General features: G+C 38.3%; 1 protein-coding gene across 1 annotated transcript; it reads left to right on the forward strand.

Moving 5' to 3' along the window:
* The first annotated feature begins 3,133 nt into the window (after positions 1-3,133).
* On the forward strand, positions 3,134-16,091 carry zgc:92594 (uncharacterized protein LOC436996 homolog). Its single transcript, XM_038268381.1, has 8 exons — positions 3,134-3,235; positions 5,950-6,624; positions 8,239-8,347; positions 10,709-10,804; positions 14,233-14,466; positions 14,699-14,721; positions 14,868-15,013; positions 15,097-16,091. The coding sequence occupies exons 2-8, from the start codon at positions 6,002-6,004 to the stop codon at positions 15,366-15,368; spliced, it is 1,503 nt and encodes a 500-aa protein (XP_038124309.1). The 5' UTR covers positions 3,134-3,235; positions 5,950-6,001; the 3' UTR covers positions 15,369-16,091.
* The last annotated feature ends 1,411 nt before the right edge of the window (positions 16,092-17,502 follow it).

Here is a 17,502-nt window from a genome sequence, read left to right on the forward strand (position 1 = left end):
TTAACTGCAGAGGTTTACTTTCATTAATCTGAATGCCAGCCAACATCAGTACACCACCCCTGCTGGTTCAGAGATGCATCTAAAATCTGCAGGAGAGTAGGACAAGCACTCGAGGACAAGCACTGGAGACACTTTGTCTTAAATCCTAGGAGTGAAATAGAAGTAATCAAGGCAAACCACTCCCTAAGCACCACCCCATAACTATCGAGTGTCACTCCCAATGAAGTCACACTCGCAGCTCTGGAGGGTGCCTTGTTTGAAGTTGGGTGGAAAGTAAATTAGAATGGGATTACCTCTTCTCTCCATTGGAAAAGGAAAGCAGTCAATGCCATGGCAGCACAATGTAACACAAGACAGAAATTTCAGCAGAGGGTCACATTAGAGGCTTAATCACGTTAAGTCAGTCTGACATTTGAGACACATTATTGTGTGTGTATGATGAGTGCGATCAATTTGTCTGTGAACGCTGACCACAGGTAATGTCCTTGATAAGATAGAAGTTTATCAACAATCGCTCGGCCCATCCACAGATTTTTTCATGGGTAGGGGAAGGGGCAAGCAGTTCTTCTGTGCCCTTTATATGTATATGTAAAAAAAAAAAAAAGTAGTAATTAATGTTTTTGTTTTTATAAAGTGTTTTTATAATGTTTTTTTTTTTTTTAGCATTCATATAAATATACTGGGGTGATAATTTAGTAAACGTTTGAATGGCTTTTGGTAAACATCTATTTTGAATTTATATGCCCCCCTATAGAAAGCTCCACCAGCCACCGCTGCCTGGCACCATGACATTCCATGCCCCATGCATCGCATGGAGGTACCTAATGTTATTCTGTAGACAAAACTGACTCGTTCAATATTCAGTCATAATTTTTATGGTCTGAAGTTTCTGCTGTGACACAATGTCTTTGTAATTATTCAAGGAGTTAAGGTTTACCTTAAAAATTCTCCAGTCGGGCCAAAAGTCAGTGAATTTTGGGGCGATTTTATGTAGTATCTGAAAGACTTTCCAGCAGAAATACAGCTGTGATACACTACTTTTCCATCATCCTGAATATTTCTCTGAATGACACACTCATAAAATTAAGCATGAGAAATTAGGCTATCAGAGCATTTTAGGAATAGTTCTACTGATTGCTTCATAGTGAAAGCCACCATTTTTTAGCAGTAAAGCATCTATTAACCCGATAATAGGGATTCAGTGTGTTTAAATAACTAAAGTTGCTTAACAAACATTTGAACTGGATTTAATGACACCTCTAATTATTGAATTACTTAACAATTTAAAGGTAAATGTATTTTTAATGAATAAACTGTACATTTAATTATTTAATTTCCAATACGTTTCTTTTTCCACAGAAAAATTGACAAAATAACACTACTAAATATTACTATTTCTTAAAATTAAATCAGTATGCTTAATTTCATATTTATTTGATAAATTCTGTATTTATTTACAGCTTTAAAAAAAATTATGATGCGTTTAGATAATTACTACACAATAAAATTAATTACAATAACACAAGTTATTTATTTAATTTGTTGTGGCACTGATCATCCTCCATATGCCTGAATGTTATATATTTTTTCTGACCCATCAAATGTAATTTCTGCCGAAAAGACCCTGGTTGCTGTTCACCCCATTCTGTTTATGACTCCTGACAACTGTAACAAACTAAACTGGAAGAAAAGCTCATTACTATTGCTAAAATTGCATGTTGAATAAAGATATAATAAAAGACAACTATGACACAAAATGAGCCTAGTTAAAAATTGACTGTCAAAAGTTAACTGGAAGTGGCATAGAACTCTGGGACCATTCATTTTGCCAAAATCAACTATAAACCATCTAGGTGGATGGCAAGTTGGTTAAAAAATGACATTTGAAGGACTAATTACCCTTAAATAGCCTTTTTTTTTTGCTAATTAACTATAGATAGATGTCTTACTGCAGTTTCTACATATTATTGGCATAATTTTGAACATTTGCTGCACATTTGTTCGGATACTTTGGAGCTAAAACCAAATGTTTGACACCATCCTCAGGTGTAAATAAGGTTTCTACATCAGATTTTTTTTTTTTTTTTTTTTTTTTTTTGGTGTTTTAGCTGGGGGACTGTCACAATAAGTCACCTGGGTGAATCAATTTGAAAAATCCACATTCTCTGATGTAGGGATGTGATTATTTGTTTTGTATTTACTATTAATTGGGAAACCTACTATGGGTTAGTTTGTTTGGAGAGGCGTGGGGGTTAACTAGGGATAAGGTGGAGATTTTTCACAATAGAATAGAGGTAAGACGTTGATATTGTGACAAACATTTTGTGTATTAGCTGTAAATTTCTTTGCATGTTGTTTGTGTACAGTTTTCTGCAGAAAAATATAGTATTTCCCGAATTCTAGATAGATAGATAGATAGATAGATAGATAGATAGATAGATAGATAGATAGATAGATAGATAGATAGATAGATAGATAGATAGATAGATAGATAGATAGATAGATAGATAGATAGATAGATAGATAGATAGATAGATAGATAGATAGATAGATAGATAGATAGATAGATAGATAGATAGATATCTTAAAAAAGATGAATTGTCCAGAGAAAGTTTTTTTTTTTTCTTTTCTTTTTTCTTTTTTTTTTACACTTGTGTAATCAAAATGACAAATAAAATCTGTCTAAGTCTAAAGACAGTTTTGTACATAGTCTACAATACATAAAACGTTCAAGACACATTTACGTACTATTGGAAATCCGGTTATTGAATCTGAAATAAGTGAAATAGACCTACAGCCTTGTAGAAATTATTTTGATGATCAAGGACGTTTTATGCTTTTCTATTACAAGCGTTTTCACTAAAAAAAACGATTACTTAGTAGAACAGTCATGTTTTAACCATAAAACAACAAAACATGTCTAACACGCAAATTGTATAATTTTAAATCAACTCAATAGAAACACCAACTAAATTAATTAGTTTCTGAGGTTTATAGCAACTGTCACGGTACTTTGAGCAACGCCTTACACAGCAAGTCTATATCTATAAAGCTTGTAAAAATGTATCAACGGTCGGTCTGATTCTTAGAGTTCCGAGGGTCACTAAAGGCATCATTTCCCCCGCATCACTCTGCTCTCCGCTCTGCTTTGGTTTCAGTTCGGTGCTCGTTTGTCTGGATACAGGTGAGCGCTTCGCCTCGATATTTCCCGTTAGAGACCGAAAACTCCAGACGGGTAAGCTGAACGGCCACTGGTTGAACTGTTTACAGGGTTAATACCGGAGTGTTTCAGGGCTTTATCTGTCAGGAAACAAGGAGGAGCTGAGTTGTGACGTTAACGCGTTAGCCTAAGCAGGACAGGTGTAGCGCGGCTTCCAGATTTCAGGCGTTAGCCTCACCGAGAGATATCTACTGCCCTGGAGACCAGCAGCCCTGTGACGTTTAGACTCCATAAAACATTTACATTATAGAGATAAAAAGCTGTAAGTGTCTGTTTTTGAGTTCTTTTGCTTTAGCTTATCAGATGCGGAACTAATGCAGATTAGAGCAGGTGGCCAGTGCTGCTAACTGGCGGTTGACTGAGCGGCTTGTTCCGACGAGAATTTCACACATTTACTTTAATTTGTTTGAATCAATCCGTGTAGAGGCCCGGGCTGTCAGTTAAACTAAATCAAACTGTGACAGAAACAGAGCAGGAAACGGTAGTTTGTTTTCATTTAAAGTGAAAAACAGCAGGTTCCAGCTTATCTCCAGTGTCATAGCCTTTAAACACAGCAGCTAACTCGGCTGACTGCAGGTTTCAATGCTTTATTTAGTCAGCTGGTGTTTGTTTCCAAATAGCTGTTATTTTGATGGGGTTTTTTTTATGCCTTTCTGTATAGCCGCAGTTCTGTGTGTGGCGCGACCCACTGGTGGGGAATTGAGACGTGACAGGTGGGGCGCGCCAAGTTCCGGTGTGTGTGTGTGTGTGTGTGTGTGTGTGTGTGTGTGTGTGTGTGTGTGTGTGTGTGTGTGTGTGTGTGTGTGTGTGAGACTATAAATATAGAATGTGTGAGAGCAAACTGTCCTTAAAGCTGTATGTTGCCGCTTTTTAGACCAATCAAACCCACAAAGTAATCATTAATAGCCTACATGCAGTCTAATTAAAAGAACATTAGATATGAGAAAAATTTCACCTGGAACTGAAGTGCCAAAATAATGATTGACGTGACGTCGGCATATTATTTGTAACGGAATAAACTTTCGCGCCCCAGTGTTGCCAACTCAGCGACTTTGTCGCTATATTTTAGACCCCTCCAGCGACTCTTTTTAAAAAAGGGACTAGCGACAAATTAGCGACTTTAGGAGACTCTTACGTGAAAGCACGTATCGTTCCTTTTCTTGTCCTCCAGCGGCAGGTGCTGCCGTGGGGCGCCTCCGTCCCAACCCCGTTCTCCCCCGCTATCGCAGAAGTCCCTCTCAGTGCTGCAGAGACACAGCATGTTTACCCTCAGCGTCCAGACTGCAAATAAAGCGCACATGCGCCGGGATTGACGGCGCAGGTTGATCATAAATAACTGAATTTGAAATATTTTATCTTAAATAAATAGGACCAGTTTATTGAAATTACGTCTGACTCCACCCTGAGGCTCAGGTTTAATGCTCAGACTAATAGTGAATTCTGGTTTGGAGTGGAGAGGGAGTATCCACTCATCGGGCAGAGAGCTGTGTGCATTCTTCTTCCCTTTGCCACATCATATCTCTGTGAGATGGGCTTTTCAACTGTTGCTTCACTGAAAACAAAATACAGATCTCAGCTGAACATTGAGCATGACTTGAGAGTGGCAGTATCAAGCCTGCAACCCCGTTTTGAGAAACTGTGCAATGCAAAACAGGCTCATTGCAGCCACTAATGCAGGGATAAATAGAGCTGTATTGCCAGATGGATTTCACTTCTTTTCTTTTATTAACAGATTGCAGAGTGGCACTTTAATTTTTTCTATCTTTGAGCTTGATACAAATTTTGACACAGCTGCATTTTTATTTTCTTTATTTTTGAGCTTGCTGTTATTTGATGTAGATAGTTTGTATTTAGATACTACTTGTTACTTCAATAAAATTGGAAAATTTTAAGATTGTTGCATATTTCATTAGCATTGTGTTGGGGCGATGGGGACAGGCGGGGCTTGAAAATTCCCCCTTGTCCAAAGTGGGGAATGACAGAAAAAGTTTGAGAACCACTGCTGTATAGTATTTAAGGCGCAGTCTTGGAACTCAGATGTATATTTTTGCTTTTGATTTTGTTTTATATCATTATTAAATGTCAGATACCAGATACAATCTGAACTGTGTTTTATATTTTGCTTTTGTTTTTCAAATCACCATACCAAAACCTTAACTACTTTAGAAATGAGCACTTTGCTAATATATCCACAACTTTAATGTATTTAATTAACTGACTTAAGAGTCAAATGGCCTCCATTACTTGTTTCTATTTAAGCATTTCTTGGTTGATTAAATCCATTTTTATCCACAGACTCTTTCAAATCACAACATTAAACCTAAGCTCACAGTTTAGTGTCATTTTAACACCAAAGCAGAAAATCAGGTCCACCAAGGGTAACAATATTTATAAAGTTGTGAAATTATTGTAAAATTTAAATATTAAAAATTGTAGGGTGGATCTGTTTCACTGATACATGTGAAATTCTGTGATGGTCTAATTTCCCTCTGTCAATGTGCTAGACTTCCATTTATATTTGAGAGCAGTTATAAGGTAAATTTTTGTTTCCTAGGTACTGATTAATGTTTTTTTCACAATTAGATCTTGAACTTATTATCTGATATCTATATCAACTGAAATTTTCGTCATAAAAAAAAGATTGGAATAGTCCGGTCAGGCTTTTTAAAGATGCCACAAGTGCAGTCCTAGAAAAAAACCTTGTCTCTAATGGATTTGTCTTATGACAGTTTTCTCAGTCTGCTGGATCCTCCTCTGAATCCACAGCTTTGTAGACGCATTATGGCTTCAGCCCAGTTCGAACACAGCAGCGTCCTACATGAGGAGCTCACCTGCCCAGTTTGTCTGGATTTATACCGGGACCCCCACCTGCTGCCCTGTGGGCACAACTTCTGTAAAGCCTGCCTGGATCGTCTGAAAAGGCAGGCGGAACGAGGTCGGGTACGCTGTCCAGAGTGCCGAGAAAGCCATCGGGGTGGCACCAACTTCCAGAAAAACTTCAAACTAGCTAACATTGTTGATGACTACCGTCGAAGGCGGAGAGCCCCGGCTGCAGCAGCCTCGGCTTCAGTGGCCCAGGAATTGCTTTCTTCAACGATGCAGCGAGTAAAGACTGGGGTTGATGTTCAGTGCGACTACTGCCATCCTGCTGCTGCAGAGGCCTCAGGATTCAGCATCGCTGGAGATGCTTCCTCTGATGCCTCCATCTCTTTGGAAAGCAAGGACAAGAAGGAAGCCTCTTTGTCCACCTTAGCAATCAAGACATGCCTCAAGTGTGAGGTGTCGATGTGTCAAAACCACCTAAAGCCGCACCTGGAGCTGCCGGCGTTTCGAGAACATCCTCTCACGGAACCGATGCAGGACTTCTGGAAGAGGAAGTGCCTGGATCACGACGAAATCTATAGGTAGGAGGGGAAATAACTAAAAATGGTTAAAACTTGTGTTTTTGCCATAAAGCTGTAAAGATGCTGACTTCTGGAATATTTATAGTTCCAGTTGTATAAAAATGATGTCATAAAATTTAACCCAAGGCTAGTTTACTTCTTCAGTCCTATGGGGTTAAAAAATACAACCAAACACAGAACATTCAACAAATGCCATTTCAGACCACACAGTTCTGCTGCATTCACACCAAACGCTTTTTTTACATCATCGGGGCGTCGGATTTTAATGCACAGTCTATAATGGATGCTTCTTGTCCCACAATACTTTAAGAAATTTGAGATGTGTGTCCATACAATACCAAATTCATTTATAAAGCACTTCAAACACTCAACAAGACCAAATATGCAAGCATAACATACATATGATCAATCATAAAACAATAAAGTAGTAATAAAACAAAAGCTATAATAAAATAATGAAATAAACTAAGTTAACATCTAAGATTGTGTCAAAAGCCAAAGAAAATAAATATGCCTTAAGATTTAAGATCTGTCATTGAAGAGGCCTGTCTTATGCCCAAAGGAAGGATATTCCACAGCTTAAGAGCTGAACAGAAAAAGCCTGGTTCCCTCTGAGTTTGTGCTTTGCAAACCGGTCAGCTGTTTCAAGGGAATGAGAGGTGTGTAAGGATATAGAAGCTCAGACAGGTAATTTTGGCAAGGCCACTTAGAGTAACTTAGTATTTTAAAGTAAATCCTGAAATGTACAAATTAATTACATTTTTGGGAAATGCACAAATTACTGCGGCAATTATATAGTGCGTTATTGTAACTCTGGCAAGTGGTTAGAAAGGCATTTATTACTGTTTCAAAATGCTGTTGTGAAAAAATATGCTTTACTTTTGCTGGAAAAACCTGGATTTTACAACGGCTCTATTTTGAGTTTCATACCTGAGACTAGCATCTACTTTAACACCAAAATTTTTAATAATAGGCGCAACACACTGGGCCAAAGAGCCAACATCAGTCAGGGAGTCTTCATTGGGACTTCTAAAAAATCTCCACCTTTATCTTCTCATTTAGACATTTAGGGCCATCCAGGATTTTGCGACGTCCAAATATAAAAGTAGAATCTGAGTTGGTCTTCTTTAGTGGGACATAATGTCCAAAGGGTTAGAAGCTTGGAGTTGGAAAACCCGAACTTTGCAGCTTGTCAACCAATCGGAGTAGCTGATCCTGAAGCTTGCACAGAGAAAGTTACTGCATCAAAGCTGTGATCCCTGCTTCTGCAGAGCCATAAACATAAACAGGCTTTCCACAGGTGGCGCAGTGGTTATCATGCATCTACGGAGGCCTTAGTCCTCGACGTGGGGGACCCGAGTTCGAATCCGACCTGTTGTCCTTTCCCATGTCTCTCATTCCCCCTTTCCTGTCAGCCTACTGTAGAAAAATTTAGCTACTAGTGCCGTAAAAACAAAAAAGGGCATAATTGGCATTAAAATTAATTAAATGTGATTATCATGGCTGCAGCATGTCGACTGTAAACATTTTTACAATTTTTTAATAAATGTTTCTTTCCATATTACTAAGATTTTTAAGACTCACCTGATGTGTTTGTCTCATGTTCCCCTCCAGATACTACTGCATGGATGACAAGATGTGTGTCTGCAACGCCTGCACCATAGAGGGAGGCCACTCAGGACACACCATCAAGACTCTGAAAAACACCATGAAGGACCTAAAGGTACAAACAGGACTCTCTAGGAGCTTTTTCCTTTTAATTCATTGTTATTCATAGAGCTCCAGTTCACAGCACCTGTCACCTGAAAGCTCTTTACAGAATCATTGAATCAGATTGTCCAGTGAGATTGGCTCAAAGTTTCTTAAGGAAAACCAGCTGATTGCATCCAGTTAACGACTGCAGGATTCTCTCATCTAGGATGAGATAGTGCAGCCATTATTGTACCCAGACAGACTACAAACCGGGAGATATTTTCAACAAAATGACTCAACCACAGATCCTGGACTTAGAAAAATATATGTTGCTATAATTACAAAATGTGTGGAGAGTATGCAGCAGTAACCATGGAAACTAATCTGTTGGCATGCAGGTGAGACCAGATATGCACTGGTCCTTCAGCTGTGTGAAAATGGTCAGTTTTATTTCATGCTACATGGTCTTCTACTGCGCTGTAGTTGTGGTTGTGGAGGTCAATCATAATGAAGTGGTGTACGTCTGACCCTGGGGACCATATTTGAATCCCAGTTATTACAGGAAGGGCCTACATAACATAAACGTTGCTAAGTCTGGGAGCAGGTCACATTTATTCACTGTTACCTAACAGTCCACCCTCATCTCATGTGGTTTGAGCATTTTATGAATGATGAATTTGATCCCATGAAAAGATCCGGTCTGAGAGCCTGGAAGACATTGAAACTAGGCTTGCTCCGATCCGATCCACGTATCGGATCGGGACGCCGATATTGGCAAAAAAATGCGTATCGGCAAAGCATGTAAAATGCCGATCCAGACCGCCGATCCAGTTTTTTAGAAAAAATCCGGTCCGTATTTTCCAGTTTCGCCGATTGAAACGATCCATTCCACTATTTTGCGCCAGTGTTCCCCTGTTTTGCATTTTTATTAAAACTTACAGTAATACTTGCACCTTTAACTGTTTACGGTTTTACTGCTCACTGTGCAATTTCAGATTGCTATTCGTAATTTTGTCCAGTTTGTGTTTATCTCTTAATAAACAGGTAAGTTTGTTGTTACCAAGCATTGTGTTTTATTCAATCTCACCTAATTAGCTGGCTAGATGTTATCAAGAGTACTAAAACCCATTTCAACATGAGTCTTACAACTAAGGCTAAATACTTTAACTTAAACTTAAATACATGCTCGGATAGGCTGGTATCGGCCAGTATCGGTATCGGATCGGAAGTCCAAAAACAATATCGGTATCGGATCGGAAGTGCAAAAACCTGGATCGGGACATCTCTAATTGAAACATTAAAAAATTCCTTCCATAACTTGGAATTCAACCATATTTGCTACTAAAATAAGATCCAGTACATAAACAAAAAGTCAAAGTATTTTTGTGTCTTTCTAAATAGGATGAAGGTATTAATGCTCATAAGCTAAAGTGTAGCGAACTACAGACATTATTTGACTTGTCCAATTGTTTGAGATGTCCAATTTTTGCCAATGGAATCTGAAGGAAAGAAAACACTTTAACTATTTGTTCAAAAGTCTCTATTTTACACTCAGATGTCCATATTGTTACTAAACAACAAATATTAACTTTTGAAAAGTTTATGAAATTGAATCCCTTCAAGTTGTTTTTAATTATGCACCATGAAATCCCACTTTACTGAGTGGGTAAATCCTCTCAGGACTGTGGGCACCTAGGCCAGAGGAGCTCAGTACGGGAATCATCAAATACAGAGACGGAAAACATCATCGCGTCAATTATATTTCTCGTTTCAGGGCGCCAATCCCTTTGCCCACTGAACTGACTGGAGAGACCAGCTGGGTCCTTCTTAAAAAACTCAGTCATATTGTGCCTCTTAATCTGTGTTGTATTGTATGTTTTATTTCATTTTAAATACCCATCTAGGTAAGGATATTGAGAAATGGCATTTTCTAAAATGTAATATGTAACATCAGCTCATGAAACAAACTTGTATCTATGTATCTGGCTCGGATAAGCTTCCACTTATCTGAACAATGCAAAGTAAAGGCAAAGTCTCGACACTAAAATCAAGATGAAGGAATAGCATCATAATGATTAATAACTTTGTTTCTATTGAACTGGTTCCATAGAGATGCTTCCAATTCACTGCAGTGGAAGAAAAATACCGCAAAAATACCAAAATAGATGCAGACAGGATTTAACTTCCAAATGAAATACGATAAACTAGCTTAGTACAGGATGTTTAGTTATGAAGGTAACTTTTATTTGATTGAAATCAAACAAGGATTTCAGCAGCTGTAGAGGCCAAACATTGTTGCTGCCATATATACCTGTGTTTATATGAGAATCTTTTTGAAGTCGATATGTCCTACAATGTTTTTATGAAACACTTTGCTGTTAATATTCCCCAGAGTTCACTGGATAAACAGTTATACAGGCTGGAGAGGAAGAACAGCATGGCGGAGAGGAAACTACAGGAGCAGAAGGACAAGGAGCGACAAAACAAGGTACAACAACCACAGACAAACCTGCTGTTTGGAAAACAAGAGCTTTGCAGCAGTCACATGGATGCAGCTGTTTTCCATCTGAAGCCACAGCTATAATGATGCAAAAGCAAATCTCTTAAAACTGGAATTGGCTATTAGCACAGAAAGGGAACCAAAGTTGGTTTTGGTTTCCCAGACTACAGCGCTGACAGCAATACTTAGTGTGAAAGGAAGGGCTGTTAGATGTTGGCAGATTATAGCATTTGTTTCAGCTGGAGCTTTAAAATAAAGATCAGATCAACGTATTAAACAGCCTTAAATAATTTCAGAACAAAATTTACTCAATTCACAAGAACTTGAAATTGTTCTCATCAAATCCATTCTTTTATTTATTTATTTATTTATTAGTTTTTACAGCTCTAATGGCTCGTTTTTTCGACAGTAAGCTGACAGGAAAGGGGTAAAGAGAAACATGCGCCAAAGGACTACAGGTGTAAATCGAACCCGGGTCGGCTGCATCGAGCTCGGACTTGGAGCGCACAGAAATTCAGAGAATTGGAATACGAGCATATTTGTGTGCTTCCTCTTTTCCTTTGCCTTTTTTTTTTTAGCAGGGGCTGGGCGATTTGGCCTAAAAATAAAATTTCAGATTTTTTTTCATTCGAATTACAATTTTTTTTCCCGATTTTCTCCCCTACTTATTAACCTCTAGGAATCCATCTGATAGCTGGCACTCTGTTGTGCATATTTACACTACCGTTCAAAAGTTTGGGGTCACCGAAACAATTTTGTGTTTTCCTGAAAAGTCACACTTATTCACCACCATATGTTGTGAAATGAATAGAAAACAGAGTCAAGACATTGACAAGGTTAGACATAATGATTTGTATTTGAAATAAGATTTTTTTTTTTACATCAAACTTTGCTTTGGTCAAAGAATCCTCCATTTGCAGCAACTACAGCATTGCAGACCTTTGGCATTCTAGCTGTTAATTTGTTGAGGTAATCTGGAGAAATTGCACCCCACACTTCCAGAAGCAGCTCCCACAAGTTGGATTGGTTGGATGGGCACTTCTTGCGTACCATACGGTGAAGCTGTTCCCACAACAGCTCAATGGGGTTCAGATCTGGGGACTGCGCTGGCCACTCCATTATCGATAGAATACCAGCTACCTGCTTCTACTCTAAATAGTTCTTGCAAAATTTGGAGGTGTGTTTAGGGTCATTGTCTTGTTGTAGGATGAAATTGGCTCCAATCAAGCGCTGTCCACTTGGTATGGCATGGTGTTGCAAAATGGAGTGAAAGACTTCCTTATTCAGAATCCCTTTTACCCTGTACAAATCTCCCACCTTACCAGCACCAAAGCAACCCCAGACCATCACATTACCTCCACCATGCTTAACAGATGGCGTCAGGCATTCTTCCAGCATCTTTTCATTTGTTCTGCGTCTCACAAATGTTCTTTGTGATCCTAACACCTCAAACTTGGATTTGTCCGTCCACAACACTTTTTCCCAGTCTTCCTCTGTCCAATGTCTGTGTTCTTTTGCCCATCTTAATCTTTTTCTTTTATTGGCCAGTCTCAGATATGGCTTTTTCTTTGCCACTCTGCCCTGAAGCCCAGAATCGCGCAGCCACCTCTTCACTGTAGATGTTGACACTGGTGTTTTGGGGGTACTATTTAATGAAGATGCCAGTTGGGGACCTGTGAGGCATCCGTTTCTCAAACTAAAGACTCTAATGTACTTATCGTCTTGCTCAGTTGTGCAACGTGGCCTCCCACTTCTTTTTCTACTCTGGTTAGAGCCTGTTTGTGCTGTCCTCTGAAGGGAGTAGTACACACCGTTGTAGGAAATCTTTCATTTCTTAGCAATTTCTCACATGGAATAGCCTTCATTTCTAAGAACAAGAATAGACTGTCGGGTTTCAGATAAAGTTCTCTTTTCCTGGCCATTTTGAGCGTTTAATTGACCCAACAAATGTGATGCTCCAGAAACTCAATCTGCTCAAAGGAAGGTCAGTTTTGTAGCTTCTGTAACCAGCTAAACTGTTTTCAGATGTGTGAACATGATTGCAGAGGGGTTTTCTAATCATCAATTAGCCTTCTGAGCCAATGAGCAAGAAGGAGGAGTGATAGTTGCTTGAAATAGGCCTCCATACACCTATGTAAATATTGCACCAAAAACCAGACATTTGCAGCTAGAATAGTCATTTACCACATTAGCAATGTATAGGGTGTAATTCTTTAAAGTTAAGACTAGTTTAAAGTTATCTTCATTGAAAAGTACAGTGCTTTTCCTTCAAAAATAAGGACATTTCAATGTGACCCCAAACTTTTGAACGGTAGTGTACATTAAACACAGCAGTACAATTGAAAATAACAGTTAAACTTTTACCAATATAGACATGTTATACATTTTTAGAAAGCTTAGATTCTCCACAATTCAACGACCAAGTTCATTTCCTAGACACCATGAGCATCAAAGCACAATTAACAAAGATATAGCAGCATATTAAATCCGAATTTTAAAATAAAACTTTGACTTCTTACCTTTGCAGTGATCCAGAGGCCTTATTAAAAATCCAATCTTAGATTCTTTACATTTAATTTGTCCGTAAGGGTCTACGGATAAAAAGTAATCCAGCATGTTCGTAATAAAAACATTCCATGATCAGAAAATTGCCACATAAAGTCAATTTTTTTGCCATCAGAAAATTCCCATCCTTATAGCTAACCGTCTTGCTAACTACCCTACCTTCCAAAAACATTTCGAGTTGATGTCTGTTTGTTTTCATCACCTTCCGGCCGTAGGTGTGACGTCTGTTGCAGCCAACCCAAACCTTTTCCAAACAAGGGATAATTTTTATTCCTTTTTTCAGGACTAACTTCCCACTCTCCCAGTAGCCATGATTTTGCTTGCCGAACTGCACGGTGGAAGTAATACTCCAGCTACTGAAGCTCCAGGGAGCAACATTTGCGGCATTATACAAAAAATATATTTATTTATTTTTCATTTTTAAACAAAAACCTTGAATCGATTTTTTTTTTTTTTGCCGAGGCATAATATTTAAACTGTAATCTGGAAGATCAATTTGTTGACTGTGATGGACTGGCAGCCGGTCCAGGGTGGACCCTGCTTCTGCCCAGGGACTGCTGGACATTGGCACCATCCCAATGCAACCATGGATGGAAGATTGTTTATACCTTGAATCTAAAGGAGAAGGCAGACTTCTTAAAAACAGTTATTTCTACAAACCAGCCTCATCGGTCACAGAAAAATTGCTCAAAACTTATTTTCAAATACTTAAGTTTCCTCAGATGTATAGCAGTGGTTGAAGGGGAAAGTTGTTTGTAAATAGATTGTGACAACTGTGTTTTGGGTTCTCTTATGATGATTCGATGTGGAGTTTTTTTATCGTCGTCCTCCATGTCTAATGTCTGATGCAGAAGTTCAGAGATGATGCAGAGGGCTGTTTGACTCTTTTGGAGGAGGACATGAAGACCAGAGTGCAGCGCTTCATCCTCACTTTGAGAGAATACATGCGCACTCAGTGTGAAACCAATGGCTCAGCCATTCAGAAGAACATCTCTAAGATCTGCCAGGACCAAGCTCGCCTCCAAGAGGTGCGCTGCGGCATCGAGAGCCTTATGCAGGAAAACGACCCTTTCCACTTTGTCGAGGTGAGATTTTCCTCCAACTTATTTTAAGGTTTAATGATTAAAGCTCCAAAGCTAAAACATTCAAATGAATTCAATTTAAAACCTACAATAACTATTAGCTGGAAGAAACAAAAAAAAAACAGAATTATGAATGCAAATTAAATTAAATTGAACTTAAAACCTGAGACTGATTAGAACCAATTCCCTGTATTGAATTCTACAGAATTTATTCTGTTTTTCATCTTAATTTCAGGCATATAAAACCACAGGAAAACAGTATGTACCACTTCTATCCATTTTCATCATGTCTTTGTGGATTTGCAAGCATTTCTTATAAGTCCAAATATATATTTGGATTTATAACAACTTATAGAGGATCCCTTATTTTTTGTATACTCATCCTGTGTCTTATTCCTCACCAGGTGCCGAAAGCAGCTTAGGAAGAACATGTTCTACCCAGAGTACATTGAAATGGAGACTGAGATCCTCAGCCTGAGGATGGAGGAAGAAATGAGCAGATTTCTTGATGATCTTCCGTGTCACATCATCTCTGGGATCAACTCCTTGTGTACGTCTTTTGTTTTATCCTTTAGTTTCCTACATCTACAATGTACAGAAAATCTCATTTCTCTTAATGCAATCGGCCATCAGGCAGCCTGTCTGATCCAACGGAGGAAGAAGATCATGAGGAGAACGAGGAAGAGGCTGCAGAGGATGAAGACGACGATGAAGATGACCTTGATGACAGCAGCGAGGATGAAATTAGGAGTGATGAAGAGGAGGAAGAGGTCCATGACGATGATCTGGCTGACCACGACTTGAGCCCGTGGGAGGAGGAGGAAGAAGAGGAGGAGGAGGAGGAGGAAGATGATGAGGATGAGGATGTAGAGGAAGAAGAGTCAGAGGAAGACAGAATGGTTTAGCTGTAGTGGGTTTTTCATTTGTTGCTACAGCAGCAGCAGATTGACCCCCTCAGCTGGATTCACAGAAGCCAATGAAAACTGACAGAAGGCTGAACTTGATGGAAGTCTTTTATAAGAGATTTGCTGGATGTGAAACAGCTCACATCAACAAATATGAATGTATGACAGAATGTAGAAAACCTCTGCATGGCTGCAATGCTTTGTTTTCTATCACTTTGATAAATATTTTCCTAAATCCAAGATGTTTTCCTGAGGAAGCGCGGGAAGCATCTTCTAGAAAGGCCAGCTGTCGACGTGCCTGATAAGAAAAGATAATTTAAAAGTAGAAAAAAAAATGAACTCTTTAGTCTTGGTTTGGCAGCATGTTTGACAACGGAAAGTAAACATCCGGTCAGAAGTATTTGAACAAGCTGTCTAAGCTAGTTTATTCATTACAAACGAGAGAATGTTGTTTAACAAGGGGAAGAAATGCAATCTATAACAGTTTACATAGAAGTAACGCTTTAAAACCAGTGTTTGCATTGTATATGAAATTGTTTCTATGCACACTTCATACAGAAATCTTAGAAGTTTTAGGTGATGAAACATTTTGCACTTGATCAATAATATGCTACCTTAAGCCTGGAATATTAGAATGTTAAATACATTTTTCTTCTAATGTGAGAGACTGGGAAGAAATAAGATAAAACCTGGTATTAATAAATTCTAAGTTCCATATTAATTTTGTTGCTCTTCCGTTATACTCACCTCATAAAAGGAGTGTTTTTATTTCTCCCCCTTTTAGTACAGCATTGATATTGTTGACACAAGCTACATAAAATATAATTGGACCCATCAGCGATGGTCTCAGGGTGTATGTAGGTCAAATGCTGATCTTAGTAGAAATTTACTACAGTTTTTACTGAAAGCTAAAAAAAAAAGCACATTTGATTTTGGACATTTAATTGGATCTTCATTGATGGTTTAATTTTGGAAAGGGAGGGTCTGACTAACTCTATATGATGGTCAGGAGACACTGTTCTGTGCAGAAAAAGGAAGTAATTGAAAATTATTTTAACCTATTCACGTTAATTACTCACAATTTTAAAGTTTTGCTCTGTTCCTTTCAGTCTTAAAGAACCTGAGATCTTCACTCGATCTTACATAAAATAAGAAAATGTGTATAAAGAAATGTCTTTTTCCCCCAAAGATAAGAAAACAATGTAGAAAAGTACATTTTGCATTAAAGTTTGATACCAAGCCCCAGATGCTGATGGAAGAGTGGAACGGAAGCTCTGGGAGACAAAAACCATTTAACCGTTAAGATGAAATCGTCAAAGATGGAATATTGCAGGATCCATCCATGATTTTTCTCCAATAGAACTTTAGGTTTCAACCTTTCAAAAAAATTTTATTTAGTTTTATGAATGATCCTATTTCACAGGTGATGAACAGGACCGTGCTGCTTTATGAAGGTTTAAAACGATGTGGGTGAAGATGTTTCCTTAAAGCTATTCTGAAATACCAGTTCACCTGAATGCACCACTGAGGCGGACCAGAAGAAACTTTGCTCTGTACATAAGCGGAACCCAGAAAGTATTAAGAAAACATGGTTTTCTTAATACTTTCTTAATTGAGTTAACAAAGCTGCAGGATAAATTAGATGAACTATATTATCAAAAAGCAAAGGGAGCTTTTGTTAGGTCAAGATAAAAATGCTTGGAAGAAGGAAAACAAAATTCTAATTTGTTTAATCTTGAAAAGCATCACTCTATTAATAATTCTATTAATAAATTAAATATCAATGGAATTATCACTGAAAACTACACTGAAATAGCTAATTTCTGCTCAAATTTCTACAAACAACTTTATGAATCCAACTTCTCTCAGGCCTCAGCAGACTCCTTCATGAAGTCCATCTCAACCAAGACCCTAAGTCAAACTGATAAGAAATTTTGTGATCAACGCATTTCATATCAAGAAGCATTGAATGCTATTAAACTTCTCAAAAACAACAAATCTCCTTGAACTAATGGACTAACAGCATAATTTTACTATACATTCACCTCTGAGCTGGCCCCTTTTCTGTTTGAAGATTATAAAGAGAGTCTTAGTGAAGAAAGTCTCCCAACCACAACGACTCAGGGACTGACTA

Source organism: Cyprinodon tularosa, unplaced genomic scaffold, assembly GCF_016077235.1.
Source record: "Cyprinodon tularosa strain WSP-4 unplaced genomic scaffold, ASM1607723v1 ctg70, whole genome shotgun sequence".
NCBI lineage: Eukaryota > Metazoa > Chordata > Actinopteri > Cyprinodontiformes > Cyprinodontidae > Cyprinodon > Cyprinodon tularosa.